The sequence below is a fragment of the Tursiops truncatus genome, chromosome 6 (assembly GCF_011762595.2).
Source record: "Tursiops truncatus isolate mTurTru1 chromosome 6, mTurTru1.mat.Y, whole genome shotgun sequence".
Classification (NCBI taxonomy): domain Eukaryota; kingdom Metazoa; phylum Chordata; class Mammalia; order Artiodactyla; family Delphinidae; genus Tursiops; species Tursiops truncatus.
In genome coordinates this window covers 58,594,995-58,612,857 of record NC_047039.1, presented here as the reverse complement: position 1 = coordinate 58,612,857, position 17,863 = coordinate 58,594,995, and the positions used below count along the sequence as shown (strand labels likewise).

Sequence of the window (17,863 nt, the reverse complement as noted above, 5' to 3'; positions counted from 1 at the left end):
TGAACTGGTTCTAGCTTTTCATTAAGTCGTGTTTTTTCTTAAACCACTGTTGATTTCTGCTTAGCGCATGTTAAAGAAAATGTGACTTTCACCAGCCTTAGCCTGTGCACTAATCTTAGAAAACCGTAGCCACTTCTATAATCTGATGGAGCCCCTTGCATAATGTCCATCTTCTCTGATCAGAAATGACATTCTTAACATCAGTAGGTTCTTAGGCTTTTCTGACAGGAAATATTATTGAGGATGTATAATCAGTTATGGGATATGCTTGTCAATAAACTTTTCCTGCAAAAATAAATCAGAAATCATATTAAAGTAATATTATGAAAAAAATCTGTTTTCTTTAGTACTCCCCATGAAATGGTCATGCTTGAGGCTTATGAAAATTTTTATTTAGATGAAGGCTGTATATTTAATTTGTGTGCTGGCCATCTTTCCAATCAGCCAGTTTGCATAAATTTCGTGTCCTAGCAGGAAGAAAATGGTTGTGGTCTAGAATCGACCTTTTCTCTGTCAAGTCTTTGTCACTTTTCTTTTCCCTTAACTGGCTGCTTCTACTTTCCAGACCTTGTGAATCTCACTATAAACCTTCTTTATTTCCTCCCCTTACCTTCATACATGTCTACCCACCCTAAGAAAGAGGAACTTCTTCCTAAAACTCCCCTTTGTTTCTTTTTGCCCTTTTCTGGACAGTGAATAATTAGAATCAATCTTCTCCCATTTAAAAAATGTGTCTCTACCCCTCATCACAGTTCATTTATTTAGTTTTTTCCTGTTCATTCATTTTTCCATTCATTTATTCATTCATTGTTCATCTGACAGCAACAGTGTTGTACGCAGTGTACTGGGTGCCACAAATAAAAAGACAAAGAGGTCCTGGCACTGACTTGTGGATTTTGCCCTGTTACAGGAGGGATAGTCAGTGAAAGTGACATTTGACCAGAGCCTTAAGAGAGTTGTAAACAAAGGCTTTGAGAGCCTTGGGGGTCGAGGGAGGAGACCACATTATTTATGCCTTCCTTCCTAGGAACCATAGCTATGTGCCCCTGTTTGACAAGAATTAGAGTCAGAAGGGGATGAGATAAAGAGCAGGACAGTGATTATTTAGAGCTGGATTGAGCCTTGTCACGTGAAACCAGGGTGCTGCACAGTTGTATATGCTAGTTACTGGGGTACGGTAGGGAAGAGTGTATTAACCTGGGGCTAGGTTCTCACGTATGTTCTTCAGTTCTTAAAACGAAGCCAGTTAACAGTTGCCGAGAACCAACTGCCTATGAGTCTACGCATTTTATGTACTTCCTCTTATAGGAAACCTTTAGTGTAAGTATTATTGTCCCTTCTACAGATGAGCAAACTGAGGCTGCTAAAGGTTATATAACATCCCCAAGATCACACAGCTAGGAGGAAGCTGAGCTTATAATTCAAATCCAAAACATTGTTTCCTTAGCAGGTGCATTCCAATTTTAATAAAATATGCACAATGAAACTATTATCATAGTAAAATACAGTACATGCAGTTCTGACTATGAGTGTTTTTAAGGTGGTTTGACAAAGAGGGACAGCCTTTGCAAAAATATGCTGCCAACATGAAGCCTTTTTTGGCCCTAATCCTGGTCACTAAGGACCACTGTGTTTAGCCAAACAAGTTGTAACCTTCGCCTCCTAGGGTCAGTTGTAACTGATACAATCTTTTTTTTTTTTTTAATTTATTTATTTTTGGCTGTATTGGATCTTCGTTGTTGCGTGCAGGCTTTCTTTAGTTGTGGTGAGCGGGGGCTACTCTTCATTGCGGTGTGCAGGCTTCTCATTGCAGTGGCTTGTCTTGTTGTGGAGCACGGGCTCTAGGTGCACGGGTTTCAGTAGTTGTGGCTGGCGGGCTCTAGAGCACAGGCTCAGTAGTTGTGGCGCACGGGCTTAGTCGCTCTGCGGCATGTGCGATCTTCCCGGACCAGGGCTCGAACCCGTGTCCCCTGCATGGGCAGGCGGACTCTCAGCCACTGCGCCACCAGGGGAGCCCTGATACAATCTTAAGCAGTAGTCATGGGCCCAATTTTGGAGTTACAGAACTCTGCAGACTGTGCCCTCACTCGAATTTATTATTACATCTCAGTTGTTCTCTTACTTTGAAAGGTTAGATATATTTAAAGGGGTTGGGCAGAGGAATGAAGTGGGAAACTAGGGAATTATTTTGGCATATGTGGCCTAGCTGTTAAAGATTTCTACTTCAAGCAAAGTACGTTTAAATCACTACAGGCTTCTTGCTCTTGTCCTTTGTCAAAATGTTTACACAGCTAACTACACCTTAAAGGCACAGAAAAATTTCCCAACCAACCTAGCAATCAGTAGGGAATGATTTCTAGAAGGAAAATATCCTTTTGTTTTGTTAGGCATGTGAGAAACTAGATGGCAGAGCTCACTCTACAAGGAGAGGACTCTTAGGAACACGTTTGGGAGACAGTTGGCCCTCTACGCAAGTCATGAGCATCTTTGTCTGTAGGCCCTCATTTCCCACATGGAGATGCCCCTTCTCCCCTAAAAGCCACACAGACCTGGATCATTTTTCTTCTATGCTTAGTCCTCTCAGTGGCTTCCTTAGGCTCACAGGGTAATATATAGACTCCTTAGGATGGCATAAGAGCTGCTCTACTCCCCTCTACCCCATAGCCTGACCTCTGGGCCCCAGGCCATTTCTCAAGTCTTCTCCTTCCTGCCCGCTTCCCCTCCCACACAATAGCAGATCTCTTGCTGTTCCCAGAACAGAATGGGCTGTTCCCTGCTTCTGGACTTTTGCTCGTGCCCAGTACTTGGTGCTTCATTGCTCTCCTCCCCTAATTCTGCCTGTGAGTATGAAGACATGCTGTAGATGGCATGCTACAGTGTCACCAGTCTTGAATCATGCCACCTGTAAGATAACTTCATGGCGCATACCTTTGTGGGCCTGTTCCAGGGGACAGGAATCAAGTCTTAGTGGTTTTTGTTTGGGTCCCCAGCACCAGGGGAGGTGCTTGGTGCCCACTGGCTGGCAACACATGACTGTTGAAGGAATTAGTGAATCATTAACTCTCTGGGCATTTCTTCTTTGGTTTCCAGAAGGAAAAGATTAAGCATAGCACTTTATATGTTTCCTACAAGGTGTTTTAGCCTTTTTTGAAATTCAGGGAAAAAATAAGTAAAACCTCTAATTAAACCAAGATTCTGAATTGATGACACTTTATTTCCCAGTAACGTTATAAATACTGCTGTCAGAAAACACTGGGGTTTAGTGAGTCTTGGCTTTCTGTAGGTTAGGGGTGACATGTCAGACTAATGTTGGTATCTTGGGGATCATGAGACGGTGCCTTCTAGGGCCCATTTAGCAAAGGTCCTGGACCTTCCCAAGTGCTTGATTCAGGGCCCCCCTAGTGGGTCAGAGCTTGTGGCATCAAAAGAATAAGGGTGATGAATGATACTTGGAGCTGGGGAGTAAAAGGGACTGAATGTTTGAGAGCAGACTTCCTTGTAAGATGTTGGCTACCCTCTCTGCCTGGCAGGAATGGGGTTTGTATGAGCTCCTGACAGGGGAGCAACAGCCTTATTCTGAAAAACAAAGCAAGCAAGAAAACAAACAGAAAGCCCCAAATACAGCAAGCTAACATTTCAGGAGTACTTACTCTGAGCCCAGCACTCTGCCAAGCACTTCCTGAAGCGTTCATCCTGAAGCCTTCTGCTTCCATAGCATGACACATGTACTCTGAGACCTAGTCCATGGTTTTCCATGGTTATACATATGTTTATGTATACCTGTAGTGTGATAGTATGTGTGTGTGTATGTATACATATCCACACACACACATATATCTACATGCATATATTTCTTTGGCCTGTCTTCTGAAAGGGTCGAGAAACAATGGTGCTTTTGTAGGAATAAGCACACCTAAGCACCTGGATCTTATTCTCTAATATCACTGCCCTCTAAAATGAACCACACTCCTCAGGGAAATGTTAATTCCAGGGCTGAGGCAAGATGATCTTGACATATCTTCTTAGGCCAGAAAGTAAGGAACTGATGAGAAATAAAAAGACATCTTAAGGGGCACAGGAAAACAGATTGAAGAGGCTTCTATTGGCCAAATCTGGGATAATCTGAGCACCAAAATTATTAATTATAGTATGAATTCTAAACAGTTGGGTAGGCGGAATTAATAATTCCATACTGATGACGGATGGATGGATGGATGGGGGGAAGGTAGGAGATTTTTGCTTAATAACTGCCAGGTGCCAACTAGTAAATGTGGAGGGAGTGCTGGAGCAGGAAAAATCAGCATATCATCACCATCATAGTAAAATTGGATCAAGCAAGACTCATCAGTCGTTGCTAAATCTAAGCAGAAATGTGGAGGAACAGCATATTTACATGGTGTTAAAGTCCCTCCCACAGATTGCTTATTAGTTGGAAGGGGAAAAATAGTCATTACAGAATGAAGAAATTGGACTACTCTTTGACCAGGATCAAAATTAAAATCACCATTGAAAGGTGGACAAACATGTGCCTCCAGATGTGATATCCTGAGAAGAATACAACATTGTCTCTGTGGTAGTGGTATTCTGGCCAGGAATGTATAACCTGAATCTAATCATGAGGAAACATCAGACATATGTTCTACTGAAAAAGCAGGGGGTGGGAGAGCTGTATCCTTCAAAAGTATCACGATCATAAAAGACAAAGAAAGGCTGTGGAAATGTTCCAGATTAAAGGAGGTCGAAGAGACTTGGCAACTAAATGCAGTATGTGACTCAAGACTGCATCCTGTACATAAAGGATGGGGGCCATAAAGATCGTGATTGGCTCACTTGACAAAATTGGACTATGCATGGTCGATTAAAGTATGGCATCCATGTTAAATTTACTAAAGTTAGGAACTGTACTGTGGTTATATAAAGGAAAATCCCTGTTTTTAGAAAATACACACTGATGTATTTAGGTGTTAAAGCCCATGATTGTATGTAGCTTATTCTCAAATGGTTTGTGGCATGCACACACACACAATTATATATATATATATATATATATATATATATATACTTAAATATACACATATGTAAAATAGAGAGTAGGCAAAAAAAGGGAAATGGTAAAATGTTAACAATAGCAATAAATAACAATAGATGAACCTGAGTAAAGGGTCAAAGAGTATATGTATGTTTTTGTATTATTCATATTCTTGCAACTTCTCTTTGAAATTACTCCCCAATAAAAGGTTTAACAATTAAAAGTGTATATCATGACCACACCAATGATGTTTTCTAAATAAATATTTCTTTTATTTTCTGTTTTTTTCTCCTGTTTCTTTTCTCTCCTCTTTCTCTGCCCCTTCCTTAGAAGTCCAAGGCTGGCGAGAAGGGCATCGCTGTGGGGCAGACGGTCATCACGAAGCATCGCAACACCCGGTACTACAGCTGCAGGGTGATCGCTGTGACGGCGCAGACCTTCTATGAGGTCGTGTTTGATGACGGCTCCTTCAGCAGAGACACGTTCCCCGAGGATATCGTGGTGAGTAAGGTCCTGGGTGCCTGCTCCCCAATGTACTTTTTGTATAACTAAACCAGCTGAACCTCTTGGGACTCTTTACTTCGGCTCTTGAAGTAACTCATTTCATTTAATATTTGATTTCAGGTGTTCTGTTTTCCCACCACAAAGAGTATTGTTTTCTAGGAGGTTCCTTAGCCGTCATTATTCTAAATAGTAGATGAACTTAGAATCATCTTCCCAAATTCTTTTAACTAAGTGAAAAATGTGTGTGGTCAGAAACATAAAATGTGAATTCACCTGTTCTTTGTGTTACAAAGTGTTTGTATATTTGAATCCCTTTATTCTTTTTCTTTCTGCTTAGCTGGAGAATATGGCTTTTATTAATCTGACCTGACAGTGACATCTGTGATCAGACAGAAACATCTGTGGATGTTTCATATGGGAGTAACTAAAATCACGCAAGAAAAAGGCCCTGACTTTTCCCGAGTTTCTTAACTGTGGTCTGGAGTGGGAAACACGCGTGCCAGTCTGTCTGTTTGTGTGTCTCAGGGACTTGCCTTTGAGCAGGATGTTTCACAAGAAAAGCACTTTCAGCAGAAGGTTTTTTGAAACTGAGATCAAATCAGATAACTGAGACCAGGGTTAGTCTTCTGGTCATCTTGTTATCCCTTCTTCATTTAAGGGGAATGTCCATCTGGGGAGCCGGGCCTCACTAATTTAACTTCTGCCTTGTCCTGGGTCTGTTGATGATATGCCCTTGTTTGTATTTGGAAAGATGTTATTCTTTAAAAGTAGTAATTATGCACTATGTGCAACTGATAATTAAATGTAACCTTATGAGGTTGCTTATAAATATTTCTAGAATTTTGGTCTCCTGGGGCCGAAGAAACATTGATTCAGTTAGCTTTGTTAGGCTTACTTCTCTATGCCTTTAAGAAGGACAAGTATGTAAACACAAGTTACCTTATTCGAAAGATTTTAAAGCAGATGAGTTTAAACAAATTAAAAATCCCAGGACTTGATCATACACCAAAAGGGTGAGTTACGTTTCTTTGCAGAATTCCACCTGGAGCTTTGCTTTACCGCACTGCCATTGCTCTTCATAAGCAGCAGCCCTTAGGTGCCATGCTCCCCTTGTTAGACTAGGCCACCCCTTCAAGCACGCAGTATCTGCTGTGTGCCAAGCATCACACTGGGTGCGGGCAGAGATAATGAGAAAGAAGGTGTGATTCCTGCTCAGTCTGGGGGGAGGCAGGCTGGTAAATAGGTGCTTTCTAGACAGTGCGATAAATGCTATAAATGAGCCAGAAGCGACTTCCCACCTGTTGGGGTCAGGAGACCTGAGTCAGAGAGTCCACAAGGTCAGTAGGGCTGACACTGCTGGACATATACCACGTGCCAGGACTGCTTCAGGAGCTTGACACGCATGAATCACTTCATCCTCACAACCGTACACGCTTACAAGCCGAGTTTTCTACATCTGGCTACTGCAGAAACTGAGGCACAAAGCAGTAAATAACTTTCTCAAGGTGACCCACAGCTAGTTAAGTGTCAGAAAGCGTATTCAGTCCCAGAGTTGGGCTCCAGAGCCTCTGTTCTTAACCCCTGGGAAGAAGGGACATTTAGAGTGGGAGATAAAGAGGTATGTGAGGGCAAGAAAGGCAAAGAAACACACAGGCTCTCGTCAGCCCTGCCCAGCCTACACACTTATTTCAGAATCAGTCAGCCTTCTTTTGTGCAGGCTGTCAATACTGAGCCAGCCAAAGAGAGAAAACTTTGCTGGGGAGCATATTGGGGATGGGACACAGACTTCTGAGCACTGATCCCAAAACCTGAGCAAATAGTTAGGTCTTTATCCACGAGAGTATTTAACGAATCCTAAATTCCCTTTCACTTCACGCGCCTCCACACACCCAGCTGGTCTTAAGCTTTCCTGGATTGTCTTCAGCTTGTACGCTGGAAAAGAGTGGCTGTGATCCTAGGAGTTTTTTGAATCCACAAGCCTTCCCTTTGATAACTTCGGTTCCCACTCTGTGAACCCACACAAGTTTGGTTTAAAGTATTTGTGGGTGTTGTGAGAACAAGGCTCTAAAATTTATAGGATTGTTCAGAAGCACCTTGGCATTTAAATCAACAAGAATGGAAAAGCAAAAATTCTCTACAGCTTGATTAGCTATTACTTAGCATATGTGATAAGGATTTGCGGTTTAGCAGTGGGGCGTTTGTGTGTGCGTGTACGTGTGTGTGGCCACAGCTCTAGCCTGGGAGGGAGGCGGTGCTCATGGTGGCGTGAGTTAATGTAGATTGGAGAGGGGCGTCTGTATGAATTTGCGTGAATGATAATATTTTTCAGGGAAAAGAATTATAATTGTCTTTGAGCAGGTCTTCTCTCTTTCATCCAGCCTGTCCTCCCTCGATATTCCCCAGCGCCCTTTCCTCTCTGGTACATTTTTAGTTATTTGTTCCAGGCCTCTTACACCAACCAAGTAGGAATATTTGTCATGTTGTATTTTCAAATTTCACATACTTTCTAATAATGTCACCGTTTGTTGGCTGCTGTGGCCTCTTCCTCTTTGTTCTCTTGGTGCTGAATGAGACATCCCCAGCTTTCCTCCTTTGGTGGCTCCATAGGGAAGGTTTTCTTTTTCCTTATAATATTATATTAGGGTTCTCCAGAGAAATAGAGTCAGTAAGAGTAGTGTGTCTGTGTGTGTGTGTTTAATATATTACAAGTACATATGTATAATATGTATGATTTATTATAAGGAGTTGGCTCAGGTGATTTTGGAAGCTGAGAAGTCCCAAGATTGTAGTCAGCAGACTGAAGATAGGAGAGCAGATAGTGTAATTCTAGTTCAAGGGCCAGCAGGCTCAAGACCCAGGAAGAGCTTCAAGTCGAGTCAGGAAAAAACTGAGTCCCAACTCAAAACCAGTCAGGCAAGAAGAATTCCCCTTTATTTGGGAAAGGGTCAGCCTTTTTGTTCTCTTCAGGCCTTCACTTGGTTGCATGGGCCCTAGAAGGATCGTCTGCTTTGTCTATCAATTCACATACTCAAGTCATCCAATAACACCCTCACAGACTCACCTCGAATAATGTTTGACCAAATACCTAATATCTGGGCACCTGTGGCCCTGTCAAGTTGACGCATAAAATTAACCATCACATATGTATTGTCCTGGGGCATTTTAGGAGACTGCTTACCTTGTGGTGTCAGAAGCTCTGACTCATAGGCAGAATGTAATTTCCCTTTCTGTAAAGCAGCCACGCTGTCTTGGTCGGTTTGCAGCACTCTGTAGATCTGCTCCATTAGCTATGTGCTCTGTCCTGCTCATCATCCAGGTTCCCAAAAGGCGAAGTCATGGATTTTATAAAGCAAGCTTTTAAAATTTAAAGGATGGTCAGGGATGGATGGGGGTCTGTGTTTCCCACCGAAATTAATGAAAGCTACATGATTAAATGCCCTCATTAGTATGTCAACTAGACTTCAGTTGGATATGGGGAATTTGATGTTATATTTCAAAACATAATGTATGTGTATAATTAAGTATGTTATAAATATGTTCACATATAAATCATATATATATAGTTAAAAAAATGCTTTGCTGAAACCCTTTGGAGAGATAGGGGTTTGGGGAAGCATGAGCCACCCATTCTCCTTGCATGACCCTGCAATAAACCTATCTCTGCTCCCCTCCCCTCCCAAAAAAAAAAGAATCATACTCATTCTCATATGTGATATAATGTAACTACATTTATATCACCGTTTTTCAGCCCATGTGGGTTAATTCTTATGATTGTCCCGCTTCCACTTTTGCTATCCATCAACATCAGAACTGTCTTCTGGGAGATGGGAACCCTGCTTGGTTCCCTAATGGGGAGTTTCATCAGGACAGAAGAAAAATGTGACCATGTCTGCCTCTGTCTCAGCATCTTGCAGATTGTGGCAGAATAATTATTTGTGTGGAAACATTACATGTATTCCATATTCCTCAGAGAAATCTTGTTTTCATTAGATAATATACCTGTGCCGTCTGAAACTGGGGGTAGAAAATGATTTTTTTCTTCTGTTTGTCTGAACACTCTCTAATCCACACAATGTGCTTAATCAGGCGTGAGTGCTTCTGGGAAGGCCCTTTCATCAAAGGCAACATGACGTCAGCGTGACCGGCTAGGGGAGAACTAGCTTCTCTAAGCTGCGGGTACTTGCTAACTAGAACTGCCGTAAGGGTACCACACAACTTCAGTTTTTTTAACTATGAAAATAAAATCTAGAACATCAAGTTTAATTATCCCAAAGTGCTTATTTACATATAAATATAGTCTTTTATGAAGCCTGATGCTTTAGTAAAGAAATGCATTCCCTTATTTATAGAATCACTGATTATGATCACGTTATGCTCCCAACAGAAGAGAACCCTTTAATGCAGGCTGGCCTATCCGTGTTTGAAAATAAATTTGCTGGGCATTAAAATGCCTTTGTTAGGGTTATGTGACTAGAGGGAGTGTCTGGAGTTGTAGAGAGAAACATTCTTTGGACTACCAGAAAATTTCTTTCCAGACCTAGGTACTTTATTTCTGTGATAGCCAGAAAAATGTCCCAAATCTTTTCTCTCAACAGTACACCTGCAGGATATGTGTATTGGCCCAGTTAAACACAGCATGCAATCTATAGCTGTCAAGGGAAGTAACAAAAGATGTATTGCTACACGCCTCCATGTGTCAGTCTATGAAACTGCGACACACTCCCTGATGAATTTTTTTGTAGTCTCCTACTATTTTGATGGGGATGAAAGTTGCCCACAGCAGAGAATTCAAGGGGCATGGCGATTCCAGGGCCCCCTATTACCCTTTGCTAAAACCTGGGATCCTCTGGCATGCCTATGATGACCCTAGAATGATGGCTGCTTCCCTTCCTCTGCACTTGGAGCTCATTTCAAGGGAGGAAGATGGTGCAGTGTGATCCGGATAGTTTCAGGACAAGCACTTAACATTCACCACTGGGCTTGAGAAGAGAAACAGGACCATTTAGAAATTCGACAGCAAGAGTCCATCACTGAAATTTCCATGAAGACTTGCTACATTTTTCAGCGTCCGTTGAAATGTGAAAAAAGCACGAGAACTGTACACTTCAGGATTCTAGGGATGGACTGTCATGGCCTTTAGTTTTTGTGGGCTGTACAGTGCAAACTGAAATTCTTAAAGCTAATTTTTTCCTCAGTTATAGGCAGGTTGCTCAAACCTGTTTGAAGCCCATTTTTCCCCCACTAAAAAGGGAATAATAATTTATACCTTCTGAGGTTATTGAGAGGACTAAATGAGCTAATTTACCATGTAGCTAACATGGTAGGCACAAAATCAAAATTTTTAGGTAATTAACTTCAGTCTGTAGAACTTTTTTTTCCCTTTTTCCTCCCCCATCTAGTTTATGCTGCCCTTTTCTGGTCTTGATGAAATCTGGTTAGAAGATGTGTCCTTAGAACTTTATTCCTACTTGTTAGGTTAAATGGGTATCTGTACAGGTGAGATTTCACTGAGTCAGATTATTGTTTCCACTTGCTGTAAAGCAGGCCTGGCATCTTTAGACTTTGTAGTAACCCATTTCTCTGCATTTGTGCATGTATTTTTCTGCATGTTTATAAAGTGTTATTTCATTGGCTTTTCATGACAAACCCGGCTCCAGAATAAGTTCGTGCTCATTTCATAGATATGATAATTGCTGAGTCACAAAAACCCTATGATTTGTGCGAGTTCCCCAAATTAGAGGTGACAGAGCCAGGTGCAGAATGTAGGTTGGCCCCCTGCATTCCATTGCTTGTTGCCTCTGTGCTTTGGGGCACCTTTCCAGGAAGTCTGCTCTCTGTGACTTTAGTGTCGCTGTGGTAGAAGACCTTGTACCTAACTGCTCAGGGTTCAGCACCTCCACAAGGCCCCACTTGGCAAGTGTAGGCGTAGGGGTGACTCTGAATGTGCAGGATACAAAAGAAAATATCTGAGGGGGTTTGAGAAACTAAGAAAAAAGTTTTCCAAGAAACTCTATCTTATGTTATAGGATCCTGGGAAGTGTTTTTGGATTCCTGTTGGCACCTAGATTGTGAGGTCCCCTGGATTTTTAAGTCAGATGGAAGTCATGCCCCATCCCAGACCATCTGTGTTATGTGTGCTACAGACTGATGCTCCCCCCACCCACCCCCAGTCTTGATTCTTCTAGAGTCAATGGAATTTGCCAGAGAAGGCTCCAGGAACTTTTACTGGTTTAGGATTCTGTAGGTATGGCCCACATGGCATTTAACCGCTCAAGAGGGGCACCCTTGCTTCTCTTTCTTGGCTGTAGAGCTGAGAGTCTGTGAGGTGAAGGGCTTTGCCAAATTCCTGTGGATTTTTACATCCTTGGGAAGTCTTTTATACATGTAAAAAAAAAAGAACCTGTTATTACTTTGATTTTAATCAATATTCAGTTTAAAATCTACTTTTTTAAGCCTTCACATTCAGCTAACAAATTTTCTTATTTATAAATCTAAAATTTTTTACATAAAAATTTAAAACAAACTCATTTGTTCCTTGATTAATGTTTATATAATGTATAAATTGATAGATCAAATTCTAACCATTTTACATTTAAGTAATCAAATTTCCTTGGACATCTTAACTATGCTTATAGGTTTAATGTATGTAATCCTCACAAATGTCACAATTTTTTTAAGCACTCAGTGTCCATAATGCTAATAAATTAGACATTAATTTAGCAGTTCAAATTCTTCTGTTTTAAACATCTTCAAAAAGCAAACAACACATACAGCAGTACAGTATTTACAAAGCATATTACTGCACCTTTATATGAACACAGTTTACATTGGATAATCTGTTAAATACAATCTGTATTTAAACACATTTTAATGATAGATAAGTAAATAGAATCTACCCACCAAGGGGGAGTAGTATTACTATGCTGGCTAGGAGTTTACTAAGAAAAAATAATCAAAGAACCTCAAGGCCATTCAGAGGCATAGACTCTGGTTATATCTTTGAGGACTAAATCTGCAGTTGCTGGGCAGGGGCTCCTACCTAAGGTCAGCTTTCATCTGATTCTTCAACTCTCTAAATTATGTGCTCTTCACCGAGGCTCTAACTAGTTTCATAAGTTTCATGAACTGTCTCAAGTTGGTGGGGGTGAGTACTTACCAGGTCCTGGTAAGTACATTTTTGTTCTCTTTTGTGTAATTCTGGTGTGGCTTTTTGCCTTAAAACCTGGGGCATACTAACAGAATGTTGAAGCCCTTATTTGAGTTGGACTCCCTTTCTGTTTTATAAATTGTATGCATCTCTGCCCATGATTCTGTAGCTATCATATTGACAGTTTCCATTCAGCATTGTGATCCTCTGAAGAAAAGTATGTCATTGCCCTGGTGTCCCATGCAGGATATTAACTAGTAGCCCTGAAGACACAGTGTCAATTACATTTTTCTTCAGATACATGCCTCCTTCACTTGACAGTATTTCTCTTATTTCTCTTTTGGCGATTATCTCAAGGTGATTGGTTTGAGGAACTTATTCCCAGGAGACAGTTTTTGGTGTTTCTTTCCCATCCGTTTCTTTCCAAGGGAACTCAAAGGTATATAGCATCTCATCTTCACTCTAACAAGATAAAAATAACTACATTGAACTTCGGGGCGGTGTTATTAATTTCCAGGACTTTATTGTCTCTTTTCAACACAGGGCTTAATCCCAAGGGTGGCAGTCACCATGATCCAAATCTACCCGTGTTTGGGAATATCCAATAATATCATTCTTTTTGACCTATGTATTCAGTGCTGTTTTAGGCACCATGGAGGATTCAAGATGTGTAAGCATAGGTGAAGGAGTGATCCTGGGTGTTCTGGAGGCAAAATAAAATACCCAAGTGGATTTGAAAGACTAAGAAAAATGTTGTTATCAGAAACAGTCTATGCTGTGGGATTCTGGGAAGCTCATGGATTTTCTTTTCTTTTCCAGGTTTTTAAAAAACTTTATTTTATTGAAGTATAGGTGATTTACAATGTTGTGTTAATTTCTGCTGTACAGGAAAGTGATTCAGTTGTCTATCTATCTATCTCTACACATTCTTTTTTATATTCCTTCCATTATGGTTTATCATAGGATATTAAATATAGTTGCCTGTGCTGTACAGTAGGCAGCTTTGTTGTTTATCCAGTCTGTGTATAATAGTTTGCATCTGCTAATCCCAAACTCCCACTCCATCCCTCCTGCACCTGCCTCCCCCTTGGCAACCACAAGTCTCTTCTCTATGTCTTTGAGTCTATTTCTGTTGCATAAATAAGTTAATTTGTGTCATATTTTAGATTCCACATACAAATGATATCATTTGGTATTTATCTTTCTTTTTATGACTTACTTCACTTAGTATGATAATCTCTAGGTCCATCATGTTACTGAAAATGGCATTATTTCATTCTTTTTTATGGCTGAATAGTATTCCATTATATATATATACCACATCTTCTTTATCCATTCATCTGTTGATGGACATTTAGATTGTTTCCATGTCTTGGCTATTGTGAATAGCGCTTCTATGGACATAGGGGTGCATGTATCTTTTTGAATTATAGTTTTGTCCAGATATATGTCCAGGGGTGGGACTGCTGGATCATACGGCAGCTCAATTTTTAGTTTTTAACAGAACCTCCATACTGTTTTCCATAGTGGAAAACACTATGGAATTCCAATTTACATTCCTACCAACAGTGTATGTGGGTTCCCTTTTCTCTACACCCTCTCCAGCATTTGTTATTTGTAGATTTTTAAATGATGGCCATTCTGACTGCTGTGAGGTGGTACCTCATTGTAGTTTTGATTTGCATTTATCTAATAATTAGTGATGATGAGCATCTTTTCATATGCCTATTGACAACCTGTATGTCCTCTTTGGAGAAATGTCTATTTAGGTCTTCTGCCCATTTTTTGATTGGGTCATTTGTTTTTTTGTTCTTGAGTTGTATGAGTTATTTGTATATTTTGGAAATTAAGCTCTTGTTGGTCATATCGTTTGCAAATATTTTCTCCCAGTCTAGGTTGTCTTTTCATTTTTATTACGGTTTCCTTTGCTGTGCAAAAGCTTCTAAGTTTGATTAGGTACCATTTGTTTATTTTTGCTTTTACTTTTATTGCCTTGGGAGATGGACCATTGATCATTGGTATGATTTATGTCAGAGAATATTTTGCCTATGTTCTAGGAGTTTTATGGTGTCATGTCTTATATTTAAGTCTTTAAGCCATTTTGAGTTTATTTTTTTGTATGGTGTGAAGGTGTGTTCTAACTTCATTGATTTACATGTGGCTGTCCAACTTTTCCAACACTGCTTGCTGAAGAGACTGTCTTTTCTCCATTGTATAATCTTTTCTCTGTTGTATAATCTTGCCTCCTTTGTTGAAGATTAATTGACTGTAGATGTGTGGGTTTATTTCTGGGCTCTCTATTCTGTTCCATTGACCCACCTGTCTGTTGTTGTGCCAATACCACACTATTTTGATTACTTTATCTTTGTAGTATTGTCTGAAGTCTGAGAGGGTTATGCCTCCTGCTTTGTTCTTTTTCCTCAGGATTGCTTTGGGAATTCTGGGTCTTTTATAGTTCCATATAAATTTTAAAATTATTTGTTCTAGTTCTGTGGAAAACATCATGGGTAATTTGATAGGGATCGCATTAAATCTGTAGGTTGCTTTGGATAGTATGGCTATTTTAACAATATTAATTTTTCCAATCCAAAAGCATGGGATATCGTTCCATTTTTTTGGAATCATCTTCAATTTCCTTTATTAATAGTTTATAGTTCTCAGCATATAAGTCTTTCACCTCCTTGCTCAGGTTTACTCTTAAGTTTTTTTTGTTTTGATGCAATTTTAAAAGGGATTTTTTTTTTTTTTTACATTCCCTTTCTGATATTTCCCTGTTAGTGTAAAGGCATGCAGTCAATTTCTGTGTGTTAATCTTGTATCCTGCTACCTTGCTGAATTCGCTTATCAGTTCTAGTAGTTTTTGTGTGGAGTCTTTAGGGTTTTCTATATATAGTATCATGCCATCTGCATATAATGACAATTTTACCTCTTGGGAAGCTCCTGGATTTTCAAGTCAAGTGGCCACGGAGACATTATAGTGATAGAGACCAAGCTGATGAAGAGATACCTCTTGTTATGAGGCCACCTCAGCTTTGGGAATTCATGCCCCATCTCAGCCCATTTGTGTTATATTTTCATCACTGATGCCCCTTACATCCCATCACCCCAACCAGGTGCTGATCTGAAAGATTTTACAAGAAAAATACCCAGTGAAGGTTACTGAAAGTAAGTTCAGAGACGGAAGCAATGGTGATGGAACAGAGGGTTGAAGGAGGTCACTTCAGAGAGGAGATGAACTAGGTTACTGACTTGTAAGAGTTGTGTATTTTAGATACAAGCCCTTTGCCAAATATTTAGCATTTTTTCTCCAAGTCTGAATAATATTTCATTGTATAACATATTTTGTTTACTCATTTGTCAGTTGATGGCTGTAAATCCAGTTGATTAGATTATTTCTAGTTTGGGGGCTATTATAAATAATGCTTCTATGAACGTTTGCTTTCAAGTCTTTGTGTGGACATGTGTTTTCATTTCTCTGGAATAAATATCTAGGAGTGAGATTACTAAGTTATATGGTAGATACATGATTGGTTTTATAAGAATGTGCCAAACTGTTTTACAGAGTGGCTGTACCAGCAATGCGTAAGGGTATAATTTCTGCAAACCCTTACCAACACCTGGTATTGTCAGTCTTTTGGATAATAACCATTCTAGTGGGTGTGTAGTAGTATCTCAATGTGAGTTTAATTTTTATTTCCCTGATGACTAATGATTTTGAGCATCTTTTCAAGTGGTTATTAGCTATTCATACATCACCTTTGTGGAAAAGCCTATTCTGATATTTCACTTTTTAAAAAATTGAGTTGCAAGTGTTTTTTAAATATTCTATACATGAATTTTTTGTAAGATATGTGATTTGCAAATATTTTCTCCCAGTTTGTATGTTGTCCTCACTTTCTTAAAGGTGTTTGAAGAGCAAAAGTTTTAAATTTCAGTGAAGCTCATTGTATCAATTTGTTCTTTGTGGATCATCCTTTTGGTGTCATATTTAAGAAATCTTTGCCTAACTGAAGGCCACAGAGATTTTTCTCTGATGTTCTCTTCTAGAAGTTTTATAGTTTTAGGTCTTAGATTTAGAGCTATAATCCATTTTGTGTTAATTTTTGTGTGTGGTGTGAGGCCAAGGTCCAAGTTCCGTAAAATGAAAACCATACAACCTAACTTAATCAATTAATTGTAAGGATTAATTGAGAGAATGTCTATAATCATCATAGTGCAGCACCTTTTACATAGTAGGTGCTCAAAAAAACGTCGTTCTTCTCTGCTCCGTCACCTAATTTTCTCAAAGTTGCACTACAGAAGGGAAAATTAGTTATTTCTTTTAATATTCTGACCTTCTAGAAAGCCTCATGGATGGTTTGTTTGCACGTCTACCTAATATCAAGAGTATTTTGGAGATATGTATTGTATAAGCCTTCAGAAATTTAATTTCAACATAATTTCTGTACCTTTAAGGAAAGAAGAGTAGAAAATACCAGATAAAACGTGGTTCCATCTGCAAAGAGAACTGGAATATGGTTAATGTGCTTAGACCTGAAAAATACTTGATAGATTTTAGATTAGTCCAAGATCGTATTTCAAACCAGGACATGTTTTGTTTTTCCAAAGAAAGAAAGAAGGAAGGAAGGGAAAAACAGAGGAAATTTTTTTTTTGGTTAGTAATATAAGGGAAATTAATGAAGAAGTGCTTACTTAAAGAAGAAGTTAAACTCCAGATTTTCCATTTTAACTTGATCTTGTTTGTCATAACACTTACCTTAGTTGATATATGAAAGCCATTGAACTTTGAGCGTCTTGAAAACAAGGGCCGTATCTGTTTGAGTTACTGTTATGTACCTAGTTCTCAGTACAGGGTTTATATTTATAGTAAGTGGATAATAAATAGTTGTTGAATTAAAGAGTAAATAAATTAATAGCCATCACACATTCAAGTATTAAATTTGTTATTCTAAGTCATACCTTAGACAATTGGTATGTTATTTTAAAATCCATAGTCAACGTCAAGAGTTGTTTTAGAATTTGAGTCCAAGTTTGTATTGTGTGAGTTTCATGTCCTTTCCAGGTAAAGCATATTTATCCTTAGAGCAGAGCTATGCTCCAGCAGTAGTCCCTGGGAAAACCTAAGCCTTCAGTGTTTGGCTTCTACCTAAGACTTCTTTAAAGAAGAAGGCCTCGAGCCCTGA

At 39.5% G+C, this 17,863-nt stretch overlaps 1 protein-coding gene across 4 annotated transcripts in view; it reads left to right on the top strand.

Annotated features, from left to right (window-relative positions):
* The window catches only part of KDM4C (lysine demethylase 4C), a 400,106-nt gene that overhangs the window by 343,187 nt on the left and 39,056 nt on the right, over nt 1-17,863 (top strand). For all 4 annotated transcript variants that reach the window (XM_033858103.2, XM_033858104.2, XM_073806126.1 and 1 more), the window contains one exon: nt 5,360-5,530. In XM_033858103.2, the coding sequence (XP_033713994.1) occupies nt 5,360-5,530 (171 nt within the window). The remainder of the gene's footprint in view (nt 1-5,359; nt 5,531-17,863) is intronic.